Genomic DNA, 20,500 nt, shown 5'->3' with positions numbered 1-20,500 from the left:
GCAGCTGTTCTGTTCCCTAGGAAGTCTCTCTCATCTGCTCTCGTCCTGTTTGGGCTCTTCTCCCTAAACTGTTAGAACGTGCAATGAGCAGGTGCTTGTCAATAGCCTCCAACCTTGTCATGAAATGCTTCCCCTTACCTGTTACCTACACCTAATGAACTGCCTGCACTCCTAAGTTTGTTTGAGGTCTAGTTTAACAAATTTGTTCTCTTACAAAAGTGGCTTTTCAAAGAGCAAAACAAAAGCCAAGAGGCTCGAGAAAGTATGTGTCTCTGTCAGTAGCATCAGGATTCATCCCTTATAATCTCCTATTTCACACCCAGAGACCTCAGAAGACAATTTCTCTTTTCCATTGCAGCAAAATCATCACTGATTCTAACTCCCAATATCCTAAATCCCTCTAGTTAATATTGATCCACTTTCCCCATTAATCAGCTGGGCTGTCAGTGCTGCAGAGAAACATGTCTTTCTTTGGTTGCTTTCAGAGACCATCATCCCACTAAAGAATGGTCCAGACCAGGTTTTGATAAGAGTGTAATTTTTTAGGACCTAGCCCAGTGATGGAGTAACAAGAGTCCTGGTTTCTAGCACCAGAGCCCTGACAGCTGGTCTATCTGCTCCAAAATGTTGATCGGTGGCAATGAAGGATTTAAGGGTCTCAGATAGTAGTGGCTAAGCACTTCTCTCTCCTGAGAGGAGTTTGCCTGTAGGTAGGCATATGCCCATTTTCTTCTTGAAGTTCAGCATCAGCCTGTTCCACCAGTCTTTTTCAGTAATAAATAATCAGAACCATAAATGTCACCTTACTATTTGAAGATTCGCAGTCAGAGCTGATACAGAAGTAACTGCTTTATTTCTTTCTCCTCACATGATGCACCATCTTTGTAGCTGTGCATTAGGTCATCCCAAAACTGTGCTGATACACACACCTGACAATCTGTGCACTTCAGCCTTTCTGTATTTATAAAGATCAGTAGAATCACAGTGTTAGTGGTGCTTTGTCCATACTGCCTGACATTTGAAAAATTATATGAACTTACTAGAAGCCAGATAGAGGTTGAGGTGAATAGAAGAAGACAGATCTGGTGAGCATTTTGTTTTGCCTGCAAAACCAGAATTAATGTGTTGTTGGGTGTCCCACAATATGCAAGAAGAAAAGAGCCAGAATGCATACAGTTTAAAGACGAAACATTTCACACCTCAAAGAAACTTTTCACTGTGGTGTACAGACAAAGAATACTGAGAGATAAAATAAAACAGACAAACAAAAATGCAGTGCAATGATTCAGAAGTAAAATAGCACTCACCTGACACTGCACTCTGGGTGCACTACCTTGAAAGCACTTATTCCCAATCAATTAATGAGAAAAAGATAATATGACTTTCAGTGTAGACAAGCCCTTCAGAGTCTTTTAATTCTGATTTTCCTAGTAATGTCTTTGCAGTGTTGTTCATTCCTTGTTTAGAACTTCAGTACTTCAGATGTTAATGGATAAATTCACCTTGAGATGTTGCTTTTCTCCTCTCTAGATCACGGTCTCGCTGTAACACCAGCAGTGGCAGTGAATCAGAAAATTCCAATAGAGAGCACCGGAAGAAGAGAAACAGGTGACCTTTATATATTTTAGACATAGAAACATGAAACATAAACAAATGGAGATGGAATTTTCTGAGATAAACCTAGTAAGAAGGAATCTAACATGTTTTATATATATACAATCCTCCTGAGGCAGCTTAAGGTACTTTTTTGAATAAGAAGAGAGATAACTGCCAAAATACATATATGTCAAAGGTGTATGCAATGAATGCATACCTGCTGTTGCTTGAGAACTCATTAATGAACTGCAAAATCAAATGTGGGGCACGTTTACAAAGGACTTGCAATATTAATGCAAACAAAGTGGATAATGGTGATGACAAGATATTCACAGCATATACTTCAATACCTCAAAAATTTCAAGTGCAGAATTTTAGCAGCAAATAAGCTCTTGAGGAGAATAATAAAAATATTTTAATGGATCTGAAACTCAGTGTTATTTTTAAATGCATGTATTTTATTTTATAAATATTTTTATTTTCCAAAATGTAAAGTGTGGGCTTAAACCCAAAATGTGTACCATGTAAGCTTTTAATAGGACAACAGTAGTTAATATCAAGTGATGCTAGCAAGTTTGGGTTTTTATATTCTATTTTTCTTGTCACTGATATGAAAAAATTAGCATAACAACTGATTTATTGTAGCAAAAAAATTCCTTCAGAACTGCAACTTTTATGTTTCACTTGAGATAAGAGCATTTGAGAGCTATTTATGAAAATGTATTTTTAAAAGCACATAGAATTTCTTCATGAAACAGAGCATCAGAGAACTGTCACTGGACAAAAGAGGAATTGTTTAAGGCAAATCTTCTAAGAAGCTGTCTGCACAAGCTGCCATAGTTTCCTGTGGTCTCACATGCAGCACTATGAGTGATAAATGATTTTCAGATATTTGGAAGCTCTTAGAAATAATTATATGCTAGATAGTGCTGCAGAAGTATGCAGTATAATAATATTTTAAGCATGACTTGCGTATTTAGAGAGATGCTAAAAAATCATTGTGACATTCAAATGGGCTGCTATAAGCATAGCTGAGCCATGAGATTTCTTTGGCGTTTATTTAAATCAGAGCATAGTCTTGTGAGATGCTCAGCTAACAATAACCTAGTGTGCATGGAAGATCTGTTTTCCAGGTGAGCTCTGAACTTTGAATGAAATGCTGAGTATAGTGTCAGTGATCAGAAGGTAAATGGTATTTTGTATCACTTTCTCTTAGAACACTCTTGCCAGGTTTTTTCTCCTGTGAAACTTCTTGTTCAGGGAGCTCCACAAGCAAGTGAAGGAAATTAGAGACTGACCACAAGAATGTTTTTAAGAGCTTCTTGCAATATAAAGATTGAATTGTAAGAAGGATTAAGTACTGCTTATCATTTTCTGAAGAATAAAAGGGCCTTTACCAACGCTTCCTCACCTCATGGAAAAGCGCTTAAAATTAAAAAGAAAAAACAAGTCCATTTGTATGGATTGTGTTTGGTTTTTTCACATTTTCAGAAATGTAGGATACATCAAAAATGTTAATGTCGCAGCATTTCTTTCTCTTAGGTGGTTACTTGAAATCAGACCAGATCAGAAGTCATTATCAGTGTTAAAGTAAACAAGTACTAAATGAGCTGGAGGTCTGAGACTTGTTCCTTGTCATTAGGTGCAGGAAAACCACCAGTCATAATGAATTTCTGCATTTTGTTAGCAGTCACAGCAGGAATATAATAAGTTGAAAGGGCACAGGCACTGAACAGCTTTCCCGTTAGCAGAGGTGAGTCAGCCCTAACAGGGTTAAATGGGACAATATAATGAGGCTTGCAAGTGCTGTTACTCAAGTTTTACCTGTTGCATAGATTAATACTAATTTATTTCCCAGTATGATAATCAAGTCCCTGGCACAAGAAGACACAAAGTTGTATTGTTTTATTGGAATAAAATGACTGAATACTCACATTACCCAAAAGAACATGCTTCTGATCATAGAAGAGTAGAATTTATTGTTCACACGAGAGTAGATCACTGTGAACTATTTATCAGATGAAAACTAATTATCAGAAAAAAACAGAAATGCAGATGAGAACTTCTGAAGGTAAAACACTGGAAAAAGGTTAGGGAGAAGTTCTTTCCTCGATCTCAGTCTTTGAGGTTTCACTGCATCATATGAATGTTTTATCCTAAGCAGAGGTTCATATGAAATTAAGGAAAAATTAAGGAACCTATGATGAGGATATTTCAGTCACAGAAGAAACCTATTTGCTATTTTTAATCCTATGGTCAAAATTTATTGTGTGGATAAAAATATATTAAACTAGTAGACAGTGTGTACTGGAGCATAGTCTTCTACTTGACTATACTTAGAAGACCTATGTGATTAGAATCACAGAATGACTGAATGGTTGAGGCTGACAGGGTCCTCTGGAGGTCACCTGGTCCAACCCCCCTGCTTGAGCAGGGTCATCTAGAACCGGGTGCCCAGGACCATTCCCAGACATCTTTTGAGTATCTCCAAGGAGGGATACTCCACCACCTCCCTTGGCAACCTCTGCCAGTGTTCAGTCACCCTCACAGTGACAAAGTGATTCCTGATGTTCAGAGGCAACCTCCTGTGTTTCAGTGCGTGCCCATTGCCTCTGGTCCTGTCACTGGGCACCACTGAGAAGAGCCTGGCTCTGTCCTCTTTGCATCCTGCCTTCAGGTATGTATATACATTAATGAGATCCCCATGAACCTTCTCTTCTGCAGGCTGGACAGTCCCATCTCTCTCAGCCTTTTCTCCTGGGAGAGATGCTCCAGGCCCTTCATCATCTTGGTGGTCCTTCAAGGGACTCTCTCCAGTATGTCCATGTCTCTCTTGTACTGAGGAGCCCAGAACTGGACATAGTACTCCAGGTGTGGCCTCACCAGTGCTGAGTGGAGGGGAAGGATCACCTCCCTTGACCTGCTGACAGTAATCTGCCTAATGCAGCCCAGTATACCATTCAGCTGCTTTGCTGCAAGCGCATGTTGCTGGCTCATGCCCAACTTGGTGTCCACTGGGATGCGCAGATCCTTTTCCGCAAAGCTGCTTTCCAGTTGGGTGGCCCCAGCATGTATTGGTGCCTGGGGTTGTTCCCCCCCAGGTGTTGGACTTTGCCCTTACCCTTGTTGAACTGCATGAGGTTTCTGTCGGCCCATTTCTCCTACATATTGTGGTCTCTCTGGATGGCAACATGACCCTCTGGTGTATCGGCCCCTCCTCCCAGTTTGGTGTCATCAGCAAACTTGCTGAGGGTGCACTCTACCCCATCATCCAGATCATTAATGAAGATGTGAAACAGGATTGGACTCAGTATCAGCCCCTGGGGTCTACCACTAGTTACTGACCTCCAACTAGACTTTATGCCTCTGATCACCTCCCTCTGGGTCTGGCTGTTCAGCCAGTTTTCAATGCACGTCACTGTCTGCTCATCCAGCCCACACTTCAGCAGCTTCTCTATGAGGATCTTGTGGGAAAACACCACCAAAAGCCTTCCTGAACTCCAGGTAGACAATATCCACTGATCTCCCCTCATCTACCAAGCCAGTCATTTCATTGTAGAAGTTTCTCAAGTTGGTGAAGCATGACTTCCCCTTGGTGAATCTGTGCTGACTAATCCTTGTTATTTTCTTGTATTTTATGTGCCTGAAAATGGTTTCCAGGATTAGGTGCTCCATCACTTTTCTGGAGATTGAGGTGAGGCTGACCAGCCTGTAGTTCCCTGCGTGCTCCTTCTTGCCCTTCTTGAAGACATGAGTGACATTTGCTTTCCTCTAGTCTTCAGGCACTTCTGTGAATTGGCATGATCATTCAAAGATCATTGAGAAAGGCCTTGTAGTGACATCAGCCAGCTCCCTCTGCACCTGTGGGCCCCTGGACTTATGTATGCCCAGTTTTCTTAAGTCGCCCCTGACCTGATCCTCTTCCACCAATAGTATGTCTTCCTTGCTCCAGCAAGGGGTTACCCCTGGGCCTGGGATTCCTGAAGGCTGGTCTTGCTAGTAAAGACTGAGGTGAAGAAGGCATTTGGTACCTCCGCCTTTTCCATGTCCTGTGTCACCAGGTCCCCTGCCTCATTCAGCAGCAGTCCCTAGCCTTCCTTTTGCCACCTCTCTACTTACAGAAGCCCTTCTTCTATAGGTCCTGCACCTGGGTTGGGACAACCCCCGATATCAATGCAGGCTGGGGGATGAAGGGATTGAGAGCAGCCCTGCAGAGAAGGACTTGGGGGTACTGGTGGATGAAAAGCTGGACATGAGCCAACAATGTGCACTTGCAGCCCAGAAAGCCAACTGAACCCTGGGCTGCATCAAAAGAAGCGTGGCCAGCAGGACGAGGGAGGTGATTCTGCCCCTCTGCTCTGCTCTGGTGAGACCTCACCTGGAGTACTGCATCCAGCTCTGGGGCCCTCAGCACAAGAAGGACATGGACCTGTTGGAGTGGGTCCAGAGGAGGGCCACAAAAATGATCCGAGGGCTGGAGCACCTCTCCTGCGAGGACAGGCTGAGATGGGGTTGTTCAGCCTGGAGAAGAGAAGGCTGCGAGGAGACCTTATTGCAGCCTTTCAGTACTTAAAGGGGCCCTGTAGGAAAGATGGGAACAATCTTTTTAGCAAGGCCTGTTGTGATAGCACAAAGAGTACTGGTTTTAAACTAAAGAAGGGTAGATTTAGACTGGATATAAGGAAGAAATCTTTTACAGTGAGGGTGGTAAAGCACTGGAACAGGTTGCCTAGAGAGGTAGTGGAGGCCCCATCCCTAGAAACGTTCTAGGTCAGGTTGGATGGGGCTCTGAGCAACCTGATCTAGTTGAAGCTGTCCCTGCTCACTGCAGGGGGGTTGGGCTAGATGACCTCTAAATGTCCCTTCCAACCCAAAGCATTCTATGATTCTATGATTCTCATTGCCTTTGACATCCCTGGCCAGATTCAATTCCGTTTGAGCTTTGGCTTTCTTAGCCTCATCCCTGAATGCTTGGGTAACGGCTCTGTATTTCTCCCATGTTACCTGCCCCTGCTTCCACCTTCTGCATGCTTCCTTTTTGTGTTTGAGTTTTGCCAGGAGCTCCTTGGTCATCCATGCAGGCCTCCTGGCATTTTTGTCTGACTTCCTACTCGCTGGGATGGACTTCTCTTGAGCTTGGAGAAGGTGATTCTTAAATATTAACCAGCTTTCTTGAGCCCCTTTTCCCTTCAGGACCTTATCCCACTGGACTTTTCCAAGGAGATCTTTGAAGAGGCCAGAGCCCACTCTCCTGAAGTCCAGGGCTGTGATCTTGCTTTTCACTCTTCTCCCTGCCCTCAGGATCCTGAATTCCACCATCTCATGATCACTGCGGCCAAGTGCTCCTTTGACGTTCACATCCCCAATGAACCCCTCGTTGTACATTGTACCTAAATGATAACTTTATGCTCAGATATTTTGAGTGAGATTTCAAGAAACAAGTCTTCAGAGTTGCTTCTCTTAAAAGAGTTGATCATTGCATAAAAGTAGCTTGCTATCATATCGCCTGAAAGGGGACAAAACATCTCTAAGTCAACAGATGAGTGATGATAGTCTTACGACTTTCCATTTTACCATCAAGTCTTCCTGCAAACAATGCCTAATTTGTCACTGTGATAGCTATTAATCTCAACTGGGTTTATTTCACATGCCAGTAACAAGGATTTTTTTTTTTCCGTAAGACATAAATCAACTTGTTCCTTTGTAGGAGCAAAAAGTGAAAAGAATGAAAGGAAAGTTGTAATGGACTTGGAGTACAAGGGCAACACTTTTTTGTCAAAAGTATTTTTAAATAGAAATTTAGGTTTTGAGTTAAATTTCTTTCTACTTTTTTTTTTTTTTGTTATCTCTGTTGCCAAAAAGCTAAAGATTTTGCCCCAGACTTGTTATGATTTGATCATTGCAGCTAAATAATGTATTTTGTGTAGACATTGTGTTACCCTGGTCATCCTTTACATTGTTAAATGTGAGCATAGTACCTCTCTTTGCAGCTGCAGAATGAATGCTTTGTTGCTTTGTGTCTCCATCTAATAGAGTTCTGCTGTGGTACAGCAGTACTTTGAGTGTGCTGACTCTGCTTCTTTTAATAGCTGCCATGATACTTTATATATTTATATTTTTGGTATTTTGCTCAAATTAAAGAGATAAATCGGAATGATGAACACTGTTGTATGTTACAACAAGTAGAAGAGAGGAGGCAGAGTAGAAATACGAAGTACTTGAAGATGAATAAATGTATTGCTAAGGACTGTGCTTGCTACACAGCAGTAGATGCTAATCTACTAGATTAGTAGAATGGACCAGAGCAGAAATGATGCTTTGTATTCCCTTAACAAGAGGGCATTCATGGTCTGTGTGGAAGTGTGGCTTCAAACACGGAGGTGCAGGATCACATGTGCTCATTGCCAGAGTATGGACCTCGTGCTCTGTTGCGTTGTGTGGGTTTCCTGAGAAGAATGAGTAGCTCTCGGTTATTTTACAGCAAGCATCTGAATGCCTCCTTCGGAGCACAGCTGTCTACTTGACCTGTTAGGAGTTGTTGTTTGGGAGACATGGGGCAAGGTACTGGCAAGCGGGCAGACCCCCCCACCTATGGCAGCAGCGCTGGTCTGGCAGCTGCATGTCTTCTTTTTGTGCAAATGACTGTGAGGCAGTTGATAGTGTTTATACCATGTGGGGTGACTGCTGTCTCCACAAAGTGGACTATTCAGGATGAAAATCACAATTCATTACTTGTTGCTGTGTGAGTTCTTCTACGAAATCCTTAGACACGTTTATTTTGTGTTCAAAAAACGGGTAGATGTGGCACTTTGGGACATGGTTTAGTCTAGTCTACCCTTGATTGGCTTAGAGTAGACTTGGTAGTGTAAGTTAATGGTTGGACTGGATGATCTTAAAGGTCTTTTCCAACCTAAACGATTCTATGATTCTATGATTCTATGATTTTAATCCCTGTCACCAGATTACAGGTTTAAAAAGACTTGCTTAGAAATCAAAACATGACGTGGTGGTCTTCTCCAGATGCTTACTGCCATTTGGTAGAGTTGTGGCTGTTTACAGTAGTTGGGAATCCAGCTCAAAATTCATTATGCCTGTGGGAGATCTGATTAAAGGAAAAGCAGCAGCCTGTGTAGCCAGTTTAGCCTGGTACAATTCAAAACTCAAGGAGAAAGGTCCATCTGTAGTGAAGAGCAACAACAGCATGCTTTGCATTTCCTATTAGTCATGTCACCAGTGTAATCCTTTTATCTCTGTTGGTTTGTTTGTTTGTTTTACCTGTCAGTCTTCCTGGTTTTTGTTAAGCTCCTCTTGTTTCTTCAGTATGCCAGCCGTACTGTCCTGTCAGAGAATCCATTCCTGGACTGATGTTTTCCAGGGTTCTTTCTAAATCCCTGCTGAATTTTAAATTCACTGCTGTGACCAAGCATACCTTTTTTTTCCACCTCAGCATTTCATCACACCACTCACATGTGCAACCCCAGAACTGTGAAGCATCTGTAGAGCTTTAAATGGCCAAACACTGGCACGCCAGTTGCCCTGGCTGGTTGTGTCATCATAGAGTTACTTCAGTCTTCTAGCAAATGTGGTGAATTTGTAGGATTTTGACATTTGGTTTAATCTGAACTACATGCCAATAAGTACTAAAAGGCGTATCATGTCATTTAGAAGCACACAAGCAGAGACAGGGGCAGAAGCCATAGGGGCGGTCCGGAAGGGGTGGTAGTGGTGGGATTACATGTGTCGGGGGCAGCCAGGGAGATCTGCATGCATCCTGGGCTTTGTTGCAGGTCAGGGTAAAGGGATCATTTCCTCTGAGCAGGAACTCACCAAGGGCATCCCTGGGGGATTTTCCCTGGATCCTAGGGAAGTGCATGCTGCAACAAAGTATATGGAAAAGTTGTAGTAGTAGAGCTTGTACCATGATGTTGGGCTTGCACTTGCTATAGGTGAGGTGGATGTGAATACTTAAGCAGGAAAAAACTTCCAGGTGTTTGGCTTAGGCTGGAAAGACAGATTGAATTCAAGTTGTAGTCTTGTTTTTGAACAGGATCATCTCATTTTTGGCTTACACTTTTTCTAAATAGCAAATCAGTCAGTTTTCTTTGATACAGATTCTTATGTTTTAATGTAGTTTGGGAGCATTACTTAAAATTTAACAAGATAAAAAGTTAAAGTATTGCATTGCAGGAGCTGGATTTTTGTGGGGAAAAAATACCCCGCTGCTTCTCAGAGCGTCCTGTGTCAGAGACCTCAGACTAAACTCCCACAAATTCTTTTGCAGATTACGGCAAGAGAATGACATGGTTGACTCAGCTCCTCAGTGGGAAGCTGTACTACGGCGACAAAAGGAGAAAAACCAGGCAGATCCAAACTATCGGCGATCCAGGCACAGATCTCGATCGTATGTAACCCTTGTCCTCTTTGACGGGAAAGTTAAGGCTGCTGTAGCATGTTAAAAGCAGGAGGAATATCTTCAGTGTGGTGATGGCTCTCATCTGCTGAGGAACAGAGACTCTCACACGTGGCATGTTCTCACATTAGCAGATTTGTCTTTGTGGTCAAACTTCTTTCATATAGTGATTTGAATTTCAAGGTATAAATGACATGAGAAGGCCTTTGTAACGGGACTTGTTAGGAACTGTCTCCATCACCTGGGATGGAGTCCTGGATGGTTTTGTGGCTCATTGAACATTAGTTCTGTAATGAGAACAGTGATTCCCCTCTTCTGGGCAGCATGTTATGTGAAAACATTGAGATTTTGTGTGATAGATGTAGGCATTTTTATGAAATGCATGCACACTTGTTTAATCATATAATGTCTGTAGTATTGTTCCAGATGAGACCAGCTACTGATGTCTCCATATCAAATTACCATTGGCAAGCAGCAGTCAGTGATTTATTGCATCCTGATGTCAGGATTTCCATGATGGAACTGTGCTGCCAGGCAGTGCCATTCCTGCTGACAGCCGGTTTTGACATGGTGAAGTTGTGAGCTTCTAAAATTAATTTTCTCAAACTAATGAAAATGCTGATTTCTTTTAATGTATATCTTTCTTTTAATGGCATGGTTTTGGGGTATAGACACACTCTTTTGTATGGTGTTTGCGTCCAGCCTAATCTGCTGTCCAAGCAACCATCCGAAGCAGCGCCAGCATCAGCGTGCCTGGCAGGCAGGGCAGGGCAGGGCAGGGGTGTTGAAGAACGCCAGGGGAGCAGCTGTGAGGCACTGAGAGAGGAGGCAAGAAAGCGCAGTCTTTGAAATAATATCCCCACCCTCACTGCCTGGCTAAAATGGATGAGTTGTCTGGCCCTGATGCTGATGGTGTAACGTGTTGCCTCTGTAAAACACTTACGTAGATACTTCCCATTAATGCCCTTTCTTAAATCTACCTTTCATGTTAAGACTTACCCAGAGAAACTGTATAGTGCCTTAAATGATTATTTCATTCATACTAACTGAAACCGTAATCCGCACTGAAGTTCCGGTATTAAAATCCACTTAAGTTCTGTTTTCAGTTGCCCATGTTGCTAGAACTCATTTCTGTCTCCAGTTTCATAGTGTACACTTTTCATTCTTTTATGAGAAATAGAATTTGCCATTAAAATTCCAAATGTTGGAATTTCTACTTTAACTGGCTTTGTACAGACTTGTTCACTTTCAGCTGCACAAAAGTCAAATGTTATTAGGTGTAATTATACAATGATATATTACTAAAAATCAGGAATATTAAAGCTCACTTGTATGGAATCCACAAAATATAGCTGATTAAGTTTGATTTACATTTTTTTACTATATACAGAAAGTGCTGTAAACAAGAAAATCTACTCAGTTAATAATGTTTAGGTAAAATTTATAGCCAACTTTCCTTTTTTTTCCCCGTAGGCCCAGTAAATTTCATTGCTTGGCCAGCACAGACTCCCTCTTGTGGCTAACTTAACTTATGAAATGGCTTTTATCTTCCCGCACAGTGTCATTCTGAGTTATATTTTATTTAAACTACTATTAGCAAAAAATGTAAATGTGTAGCATCTTACTTGACAAGGAAAGGTCCTAGAGGAAGCAAAGAAATGAAGAAATCCTGAAGATTTTGCATGGCTTCTCATTTCTTTTCCCTATTGTGTTAGTGATGACTGTATTCCTCTGTTTTGCCTCACTCTTCAATTAAAAAAACCCAAACCCCAAACAATGAAATAAGCCCAAACTTCCCAAATATGGCAGAGATCCTTAATATTTCAAGTAGGAACTAAAAAAGTAAAATGGGAATTCATTTCAAAATGCTTTAAAAAAGGTTTAGTAAAAGGCATTTAACTGTTAACCTGCAGTAGGTTATAAGAGCATTTATTTAATTTAGTTCAGCTGAGGTGTTTGCTTACATGACTGGATGTGGGTCAGAGGGAAGGGAAATGTGATTCCCTACGGTGTAAGGTATGATTGGTTTTGTTTTTAAATCTGGTCATGTGATCATTTCAGTTTGCACCTTTAACAATTAATACAAAACCTTCATTTTAGTAGTATAGATAAGTCTTTCACATTAAGTTCCTTATTGCAGTCAGCTTAACTGGAGGTTCACTTTGGAAGCATGAAGTAATGGCTGAAATATTTGTTACTGTGCCTGGCACAATGCATTTCATTTGTTTGATAATGAGTAATATTAATCACTGGTGGTGGTGGGGTGGTGTCTCCTTGGTCTCAGGAATAAAAATATTTGACAAGAATTTGACCTTTCTTTCTCCTAAAGGAATCAGCAAATAGAGAGAGCTCCCAATTCTAGTTCTACAGGGTTTATTTTCAAGAGTTCATGTAAAACATCTGTGTAGCCAAAGGGCTTTTTTTAATTAAGAAGAATGGCCATTAAAATTCCATGGCTATTTAAATTTACCATTTGTGACTCAAACTGAAATATTAATAAGGGTGCAGATGCAGACACAAGAAATAATGTAGACCTTATTAATGTGTAGAGCTGTTCAAGTGTGTGAAAACGAAATAAAAATAAACAAAAAACCCCTGGAGACTCATCACTTACTGGGAATTCCCATTAGATGTCTTGTGCATTAGAGAATCTGATTAGCGTACAAATTGTCCAGAAGCTATTGATTCAGATACTGCAATAGGACAATTTGATTATACATTATATGTCAAAACTGTGAGTTCTAAAACAATTCACAGTAAAAAGAGGAAAACAAAATGAAAGAGGGATTGTGATCTGGCTTTAAAGATTTAATAGAAGGATTGCTTTGTTGTGGGCTGTTAAGAGCTATACAAACATGAATTTCCTATGCAGTATATGCAATACCTACATTTCACCTTAACAAGACCTTTATTTTTGTAAGCATTGCTTAATTTTGCCTTCAAAGGAAGCAGGAACAGACCTTTGGAAGGAAAATGCTCTTAATAAGATACTTTTATCTTATTATCTAGATGCAACTTTATCTGTGACATATTCTTCTGTGGGGAGTTAGCTTGAATAAATGTTGTGAGGTTATCACAGTATGGTGACACTTCTTAAACAGATGGAAAATAAATAATGTCAAGATGGGAATTCATAAAAGCAGTTTGCTCTGAGGAATCATTGCATTTAGCCATTTCCCTTTTTTTTGTTTTGGTTTTTTTCCTGTGGGATGCCATATTGCTAAATGGATATTTTACAGTAGTGGCTTCCTTATTAGTGTAGTTGCAGGTGTGGAAGGAAGGAGAATGGCAGAGATCACAGAATTAGATACCTGGAGCTGGACGCAGAAAGCAGGAGGCGCAGTTCCTAGAAAACAGAGAAACGAAGATGACTTCTTATTTAACCACCCTCTTTCCACACGGCCCCACAAATTAGTATTTCTTACCGTAGGTGAGGCTTCACATGGTGTTTGGTGATACGTGAGACTTAAGGCCACATCCTGAACTGTTGTATTTCCATGAATAAGTAAAAAACATGAGTCGATCAGATGGGTCATGCACAATACCCTGCTTTGTAGGGATTCTGGGTTTGGGAGTGACCTTCAGGCTTTGCTTCCTCGGGCAAACTAGGGCTTGTAAGCATTACAAAGCCTCCTTGGAGAAGCTGTCATTTTTCAGGGAGCTTTCACATTCCCCACTGCCTGATTATTCAGCCTCAGAAGAGGATGCCTATCTTCCCAGCCCCAGGGTGAATGCAGGGTTTGCAGCTGCTGTTTTGTGAGCAGGGGGTTGCACGGAAGGAGAAATCAGTTCAAAACTGAGGGGTGAAAAAGGCTGTTAAATGCCACTGCATACCAAGCTAGTGCATCAGGGCGTTAAAAACAGCATGGACAGATGTAAGAAGGAGAGAAGAAGTAAATGCAAGAAAGGAGAAGGAGAGGTAGGAGAAGTGAAAATCAGAGAAAATTAAATGCATTATGATTAACACAAACATGTAAAGGCACAAAAAGTTCTGAATGCTGAGAAAAATCAGACTGCAAGCTACTCATGGCGGTAGCTGTTGCTGTCATGAGGACCTGAGCAGTCAGAACAGACAGCAGAGCGCTTGGTCAAGGACAGGAATCATCTGGGGCAGCAGTGTCACGCTGCCACCTTGGAGTATGAGAAGGTTATGGATTAGTTCATATTAGTCCCACTAGGGAATCACAAATGTAAGGTTGTTTCTCACCCTACTGTCTCTCTCTGCTATTTGTAAAGCAGTAAACTAATATCTCCCAGTACTTTTGCACCTGTAAAATAAAAAAAAAAAAAAAAAACACAACCCCAAAACACTATCATTCATAAATAATCTGCCTTTACACCTGCTGTAAAACATTTCGTGCAATATAGATGTTTGTGAACGTTATTCCTAGGCTGAAGTCTGGAAATGAGCCAAACACAGCAGTGGTGAAATGAGAAAACAGTGAAACCATAAGTGCTAGAGAGCAGTTTGGAATTAATTCTGATACATCTCTGTCTCTGGGCAAGGGAGAGCTGATTTAAGAGATGCTAGAATGCAGAACTCTGCTGTCTTCCTTGATCTTCATTTAAATTTGGATTATATCACTCCAAAAACATCTTTGAATGTGATAGGCCCTTTTGTTTAAGAAAAAAAGCAAGCTGTATGATCTGATGATGTAAGACTTAATCTTTGAGAAACTGTGACTTCAGTGCGAGCATTTATGCATGCTAAATCTGTCTAAAAGTTGCATCCCTCACATCTCAGGTGGTGTGGAACAGTCTAGCTGTTGACACTGAGTTTATATAATCCCAATGAAGAGAGTTATCTGATCTCTCCATGCAAATGTAGCCCCTGCCACTCTGTGAAATGCTTATTTAATCTATTGCATGGGTTTTGGTGAATTCTAGGTGTAACTTCAGCAATAGCGGTGATTTTGCAGTAACCCTGCAATAAAATAGGACAAGAAAAATAAAAACAAAGGGGATCCAGTTTGGAGATGGTATCTTCTGTAATTCAGTGGAAAATGCGAGGCATGCCATTTAGGCATGCTTTGCTGCATCTCTGTGTCTGCAACTGGGAAATTACAATTTTGGCTAAGTGTTTTCTCTGTGAGTGAAATAACTTGCTGAAATATTTGTCTGTGTGAGTATGCATGCATGATTGCTGGTTTGGTTTGTTCGTTGTTGTTTTTTTGTCCTGAACATCACAAAGGTAAATGAAGTGAGCAGAAACCCATCTTGGAAATGTCCAGAAAGCGAGAGGCTGTACCGTGATCACAGCTGAGCAACGGGTCCTCTTTACTGGTGCTCACTGGGAATGGTCAGGGATTTACTGGTGTGTCAGCCTGGTGCGGCCTGTCCCTCCTCCTGCCCACAAAGGGCTCTGTGGGCCACAGGACATTTCTGAATGTCTGAACCTTTTACAAAAGTGTTATTCCAAAACACATTGTCATCAGCTGGATAAGAGGTGGCAGTAGCTGGGCACTAGTTTGGCTTGGGAAGTTCTGCTCTTGTTTATATTTTATGCATACTCTTGCTGAAGGCTAGTAGAACAGGAATTGTGATTGAGAGCCTGTCATTCAAGGAATGACTTCTCAGTTGAAATGAAGCGATGAAGTTTAATGCATTTTCTGAGATAACAAACCTTAAAATTGAAGTCACTGGTGGATTACATTTACCATGATTTCTATGCAGGGTCTGTGCTGTTAAAAGTTATTTGGACAGCAGCACATCAGACAATGGTTTTCACAGTTCCGCCTTTGTTGTCTTGTTGGTATTTATAGGAGAAGCCCAGATGTACAAGCTAAAGAAGAACTGTGGAAACATATTCAGTAAGTACTGTGTTTGTAGGGTCCGAGTGGCTGCTTGGTTTGCCTCTAATGTAGTTATTCACATCCCCTGCACTGCGGCTATAAGGCATTACGTTCTGACTTAGTTATGTGCCACAGTAAATTATGTGGGTGTTAATGACCTGCTATGTGTAGAAGATACTGCAGTTCACTGAATGCACTGAATACAGATGACCATTGTAAGTAGATGAATAATTAAAGAAAAATACAGCATTTTAGAGATTTATTCCTCTGAGGCTTCCAAAATGTCCTTGTTTATAATACCGACGCTTTTAGGATGAGGCCCCACATGCTATAGAAACACCAGTTAGGAAGATAGTTAGCTATTCCAAAACATATTCTATGTTCAGTATACACAGTGTTTATATATATTGTGAAGCAACAAGATCAAATTTGCAGGAAGGTGAGAGTAAGGTGGAACAGGATGTGACATGCAGTTGAAGCAATCAAGGTGAAGTTAGACACATTTCTTAATAGGTTTCCTATTTTGATGTAAAGATAGCTTCAGGGCTGACAACAACTTGTTTCAGTTAACCTTTTCAGCCTAATATAATAAAAATAAGAAAGATTTTGCAGTTGGTAGCTACTGTTACATTTTTTACTTTGCCTAATCCTTTCTAGGAAGGAGCTTGTGGATCCATCTGGCCTGTCTGAGGAGCAATTGAAAGAAATTCCATACACTAAAATAGAGTGAGTTTATGTCAAGATTTTTCTTTGTGAATATAAAAGCCCACTTTTCTTACTTTACTGTGAACTCTGTCACACTGAAATAGGAGTGGGTTTACACATAATGTCTAAGCTTTTACCTACTCCAAATGCTCTTCTAGGATGGGTTGGGTCAAGAAAATTAATAATTATAAAACCTAGTATTTTCTCTTTCCAAAAAAAAAAAAAAAAAATCATCTTCATCTCTCCCTCTCTCTCCCATAACACTCATGAACCTGACGGATGTCTGTATGTTCTGTATGTCTGCCTATGCCATCCATCAACCCCTTTTATGTTATACACTACAGAATCGGAGAGAACTGAATGCAAACAAGCAAATCCAGTTATCTCCTAAATTCTGTTTCCTTTTCAATTTTTATTCCAATCATCTAAGGCACTGTTTGACCTATTCAACTGCTTTCTTTGCTTGTCATGGGCAGCTGCTGGGGCATAGCAATTTCCTTAAGAGCGGGCATCCATTTCGCTGTGATAATTGCCCATTTGGGATGCCATGTGTCAGTGTAAGCAGCTGCATGTGACAGAAATGGGATCCTGGTTTGCATTATAATGTGCTTCCACAACACCACTACACAGAAAAGGCTGATGTTAAAGCTGTATATATTAATGCATTATATATTAAGTAGTTTTATTCTTAAATATGGGCATGCTAGTTTGTGATCTTTGCACTTTCAAAGCATTGAATTCCAAGTACAGACTTGTAAGAAAAGCATCAGCCTTTTAAATTTAGCCAGTGCAATGGGAGGACCTCTCAGCCTGCAGTTGAAGTTATGTTTTTGTGCCAACCATCTGGTTTACTAACCAACAATTGTGAATTCTGTGTCTCTCTCAGGACTCAAGGTGACCCAATCCGCATTAGGCATTCACATTCCCCTCGAAGCTACCGTCAGTATCGGCGGTCCCAGTGCTCTGATGGTGAAAGATCTGTCCTGTCTGAAGTGAAGTACGTGAATGTGGTTATTAACAATGGACTAGTTTAGTGTGGCCCAAAAATTGTTCAAAGATTGTGGCTAGATTAGAAGTGGCATAAATGTGGTTGTTTGCTGGCATAGGATTTAGGCAACCCTCTAAATAGTAGGTATTCAGAGCTAAATGACTCAAACAAGTACAAAAACATCTCTGGTCTATTTTGGGCCACAAATGCTTGCTTGATCTACTGGAAGGGGTGAGAACTGAAAAAGCCAAAATAAACTTGTATTGCTCTTCAGTGGTAGGTCATGAAGTTGCCTAAGGGATGAGAACTCATGAGCTGCTTTCCAGATACCTTCATCCTTAATAGAGTGAAGATGTCATCTGTATTAACTCTGTAATTTGTTTCATGGGAACTCTAGTACAACCCTTGTCAGCAAAGGGTGGATCAGTCTTTCCTAGAAGGGTGTACTTACGAATGGAAAAGTGACAGCCCTGTTCTTAGTTTTATGAAGGCCTTAAATATCAAAAGCTGTCTCCTGATGATATCACCCACCTGGGAGGCTAGTTTTAGCTGGACGGCACCCTGAAGGAGGTGTGGCACACCCATGATTTCAGGTGAGACTCATCTCGCATGAAGTTGGGCTGCCTCTGTAGACCAGAAGGAGACAGGCCCCTTGAAAAGGGGTGGGATGACCTCTGCCCCGAAGGTGTCCACCAACTACTGAGGACCAGCGTGATAGCTTTCGGATGTCTAAAGTCGGGTGATAAGCATTTTGGATTTTGCCTTTCAGATCTGTGTAGCTCTCTGGGTCAGTTTCATTATTCTTCTTGTGCACAGTTATAGTTTACTTCATTATAGCAATATCTATTCTGTAATATTGTAATTCCAGCGCGAAAACTGATCTAGTGCCTCCACTGCCTGTTACACGATCTTCGGATGCTAGAGGTCCCAGCATCCAGTTGACTCAACAGGTTAGTAATTGTGCATCCTTTGCAATTATCCTTTTTGGAGGGAAGCGGGGGGATTAGTGCTTTATTTAATTTAGATCTTTGTTTTTCAGTGAAAATTAAAGCTGGCTGAGATTTTTTCTCCAGCAGTGTGACTTGAAATTTTACATTTTGCAGTCTGACTACTTGTTTGTCTTTCCAAATGTATGTAGTTCTGTAGCACATGCCCCTGCAAATACCTGCTTCTGCTGCTGGAGGACTCTTTCCCAGTTCGAGTTTGATGCTTCCTTAAGATGATACCCTATTCTTCACAGGAGGAGAATCAACTGTCACAATTTCTTCAAATATGCAAGTGTGCTTAGGATGCAGTTGTAATCACAACCTACCATCATTTATTCACCTCTTCTTAGAGCTTTCCTTAGAGTTTTGTTGCTTGGGCTTCAAGCATTGCTTTTTTAAATTTTTTTCCCCTGAATGCTGAACAGTTTTTTTAAGTTACTCAAATGTAAAAAGGATAGAACTTGTCTTTTTAAATGTAATCACTGGCTTTCGTCATAAATTATGGTACCATGTTTCTCAGCTTTGATAGTTTTATTAAACTCAAAATATGAGAAGCAAATGATATTCAAAAAGCACTTGCAGGTCTGTTGTACAGGCACACAAAAGGAAAACCAAAACATGGAAGGGAGAAATCCAGACACAGTTCTGCCTAACTTCCCACACCAGTCATCATGTCTGTTAATCTAGCAAGTGGATATACCAAAACTGCATGCTGATACTGTATGTAGTGTGGAAACTGCACAGGATACAACCAGCAAAACATGTCATATTTTATCTTAAAAGCAGTTAGAATAACTTAAGCTTGAGCAATTTTAAAACGATAAGCAGATATTTTTCCCTTTAAGGCTAGCTAACAGACTGCCTATTCTTTGATAGGAATTCAAGGATATTTGTATTCCTGCATATGATGGAAATTGAAAAAGATGAGCTGTCCTTGATGTTTCTGTAAGGACTTGCTCCAGTAGTGAAGGGGAAGTTGGTATACTTAGGCCTAAGCACATCTACATGCTTTGTAGAAATAGATAACTTTTGTGATTGAGTCTTGTTCAAAATTCATATTGTTTTATTTCCATTCTTACCCAATACAATGTGGCTTAAATTCATGCCCTGGAAGGAATTACTATTACAATGTTCAGTGTCCACAAACACCTCTCTTTTCCCTCTGCCCCAGACCCTCTCACAATAGTGGTCATTAATTTCTTGTGAGCGCTTTCTTGCAGTGTTTTGCTAAATATCAAATAATTAGTTGTGACATATCCTGAATAGGGAATATGAATCCAAACAGCACAGAGGGGCAACAGCTGGCAGGGGACAGTGGAGGCAAGGGGGTGAAAAAATTCTGTTTGATCAAATAGATGTAGAGGCTTTAATATTCCTGGCGGATGTATATATATAAATTGCTATATCCTTAGCCTAAGGCTGTCATAGCAGCAGTTATCAAAATACAGTATTTAAATTCTGCTATACATATTTTTTCAAGAACATGTTTTAATTTGTTCCCTTCAGAGACAGAATGGATCTAAAGACAGCCTAATAGAAGAAACATCTCAGCTATCCACTAACAATGTTGATGGAAAATCCACCACTAAGATCATAAAAACTGTCCAGGTGTCACGCTTCAAAGTGGAGACTTGACTGCTGTAACTGAAGATGGTGAATGGATTTTATTCTTTGGAAACTGAGAATTTGTGTGTGTGTGCAAGGGAAGGAACTGAAGTCGACATGGTAGCAATTTCTTCAGGACACTCAGAAGTGCAGCCTGCTTGCTGGGAAGGCCAAGCAATGCTTTCATCACCAACACCATCCAAGTGGTGTGACTGATCAAGGAGGAGCTGCCTAATTAGACAACCAAAAAGAAAAGTTGTAGTAAAAGTGAATGATCAGCAGTTACATTTCCAAAAAACGAACAAAAAAAAAAAAATCGCTGCAACAAAGCAGGCTTTATGGTCTGCTCTGTAACTGAATAGCGTTTTTCCAAAAAATGACTGTTAACTGACATGATCAGGACCAGATGCTTCAAGAG

The 20,500-nt window shown here is 40.8% G+C and overlaps 1 protein-coding gene across 1 annotated transcript in view; it reads left to right on the top strand.

The window, feature by feature from the left end:
- EPB41L4A (erythrocyte membrane protein band 4.1 like 4A) overlaps positions 1–20,144 on the top strand; it is a 136,108-nt gene extending 115,964 nt beyond the window's left edge. The window contains exons 18-24 of the mRNA XM_075726547.1: positions 1,531–1,608; positions 9,878–9,997; positions 15,769–15,816; positions 16,456–16,524; positions 17,390–17,500; positions 18,360–18,441; positions 19,984–20,144. Of these exons, the coding sequence (XP_075582662.1) occupies positions 1,531–1,608; positions 9,878–9,997; positions 15,769–15,816; positions 16,456–16,524; positions 17,390–17,500; positions 18,360–18,441; positions 19,984–20,112 (637 nt within the window). The 3' untranslated portion in view covers positions 20,113–20,144. The remainder of the gene's footprint in view (positions 1–1,530; positions 1,609–9,877; positions 9,998–15,768; positions 15,817–16,455; positions 16,525–17,389; positions 17,501–18,359; positions 18,442–19,983) is intronic.
- The last annotated feature ends 356 nt before the right edge of the window (positions 20,145–20,500 follow it).

This window comes from Pelecanus crispus, chromosome Z (genome assembly GCF_030463565.1).
Source record: "Pelecanus crispus isolate bPelCri1 chromosome Z, bPelCri1.pri, whole genome shotgun sequence".
Classification (NCBI taxonomy): Eukaryota; Metazoa; Chordata; class Aves; order Pelecaniformes; family Pelecanidae; genus Pelecanus; species Pelecanus crispus.
This window is presented reverse-complemented; position numbering and strand designations above follow the sequence as displayed.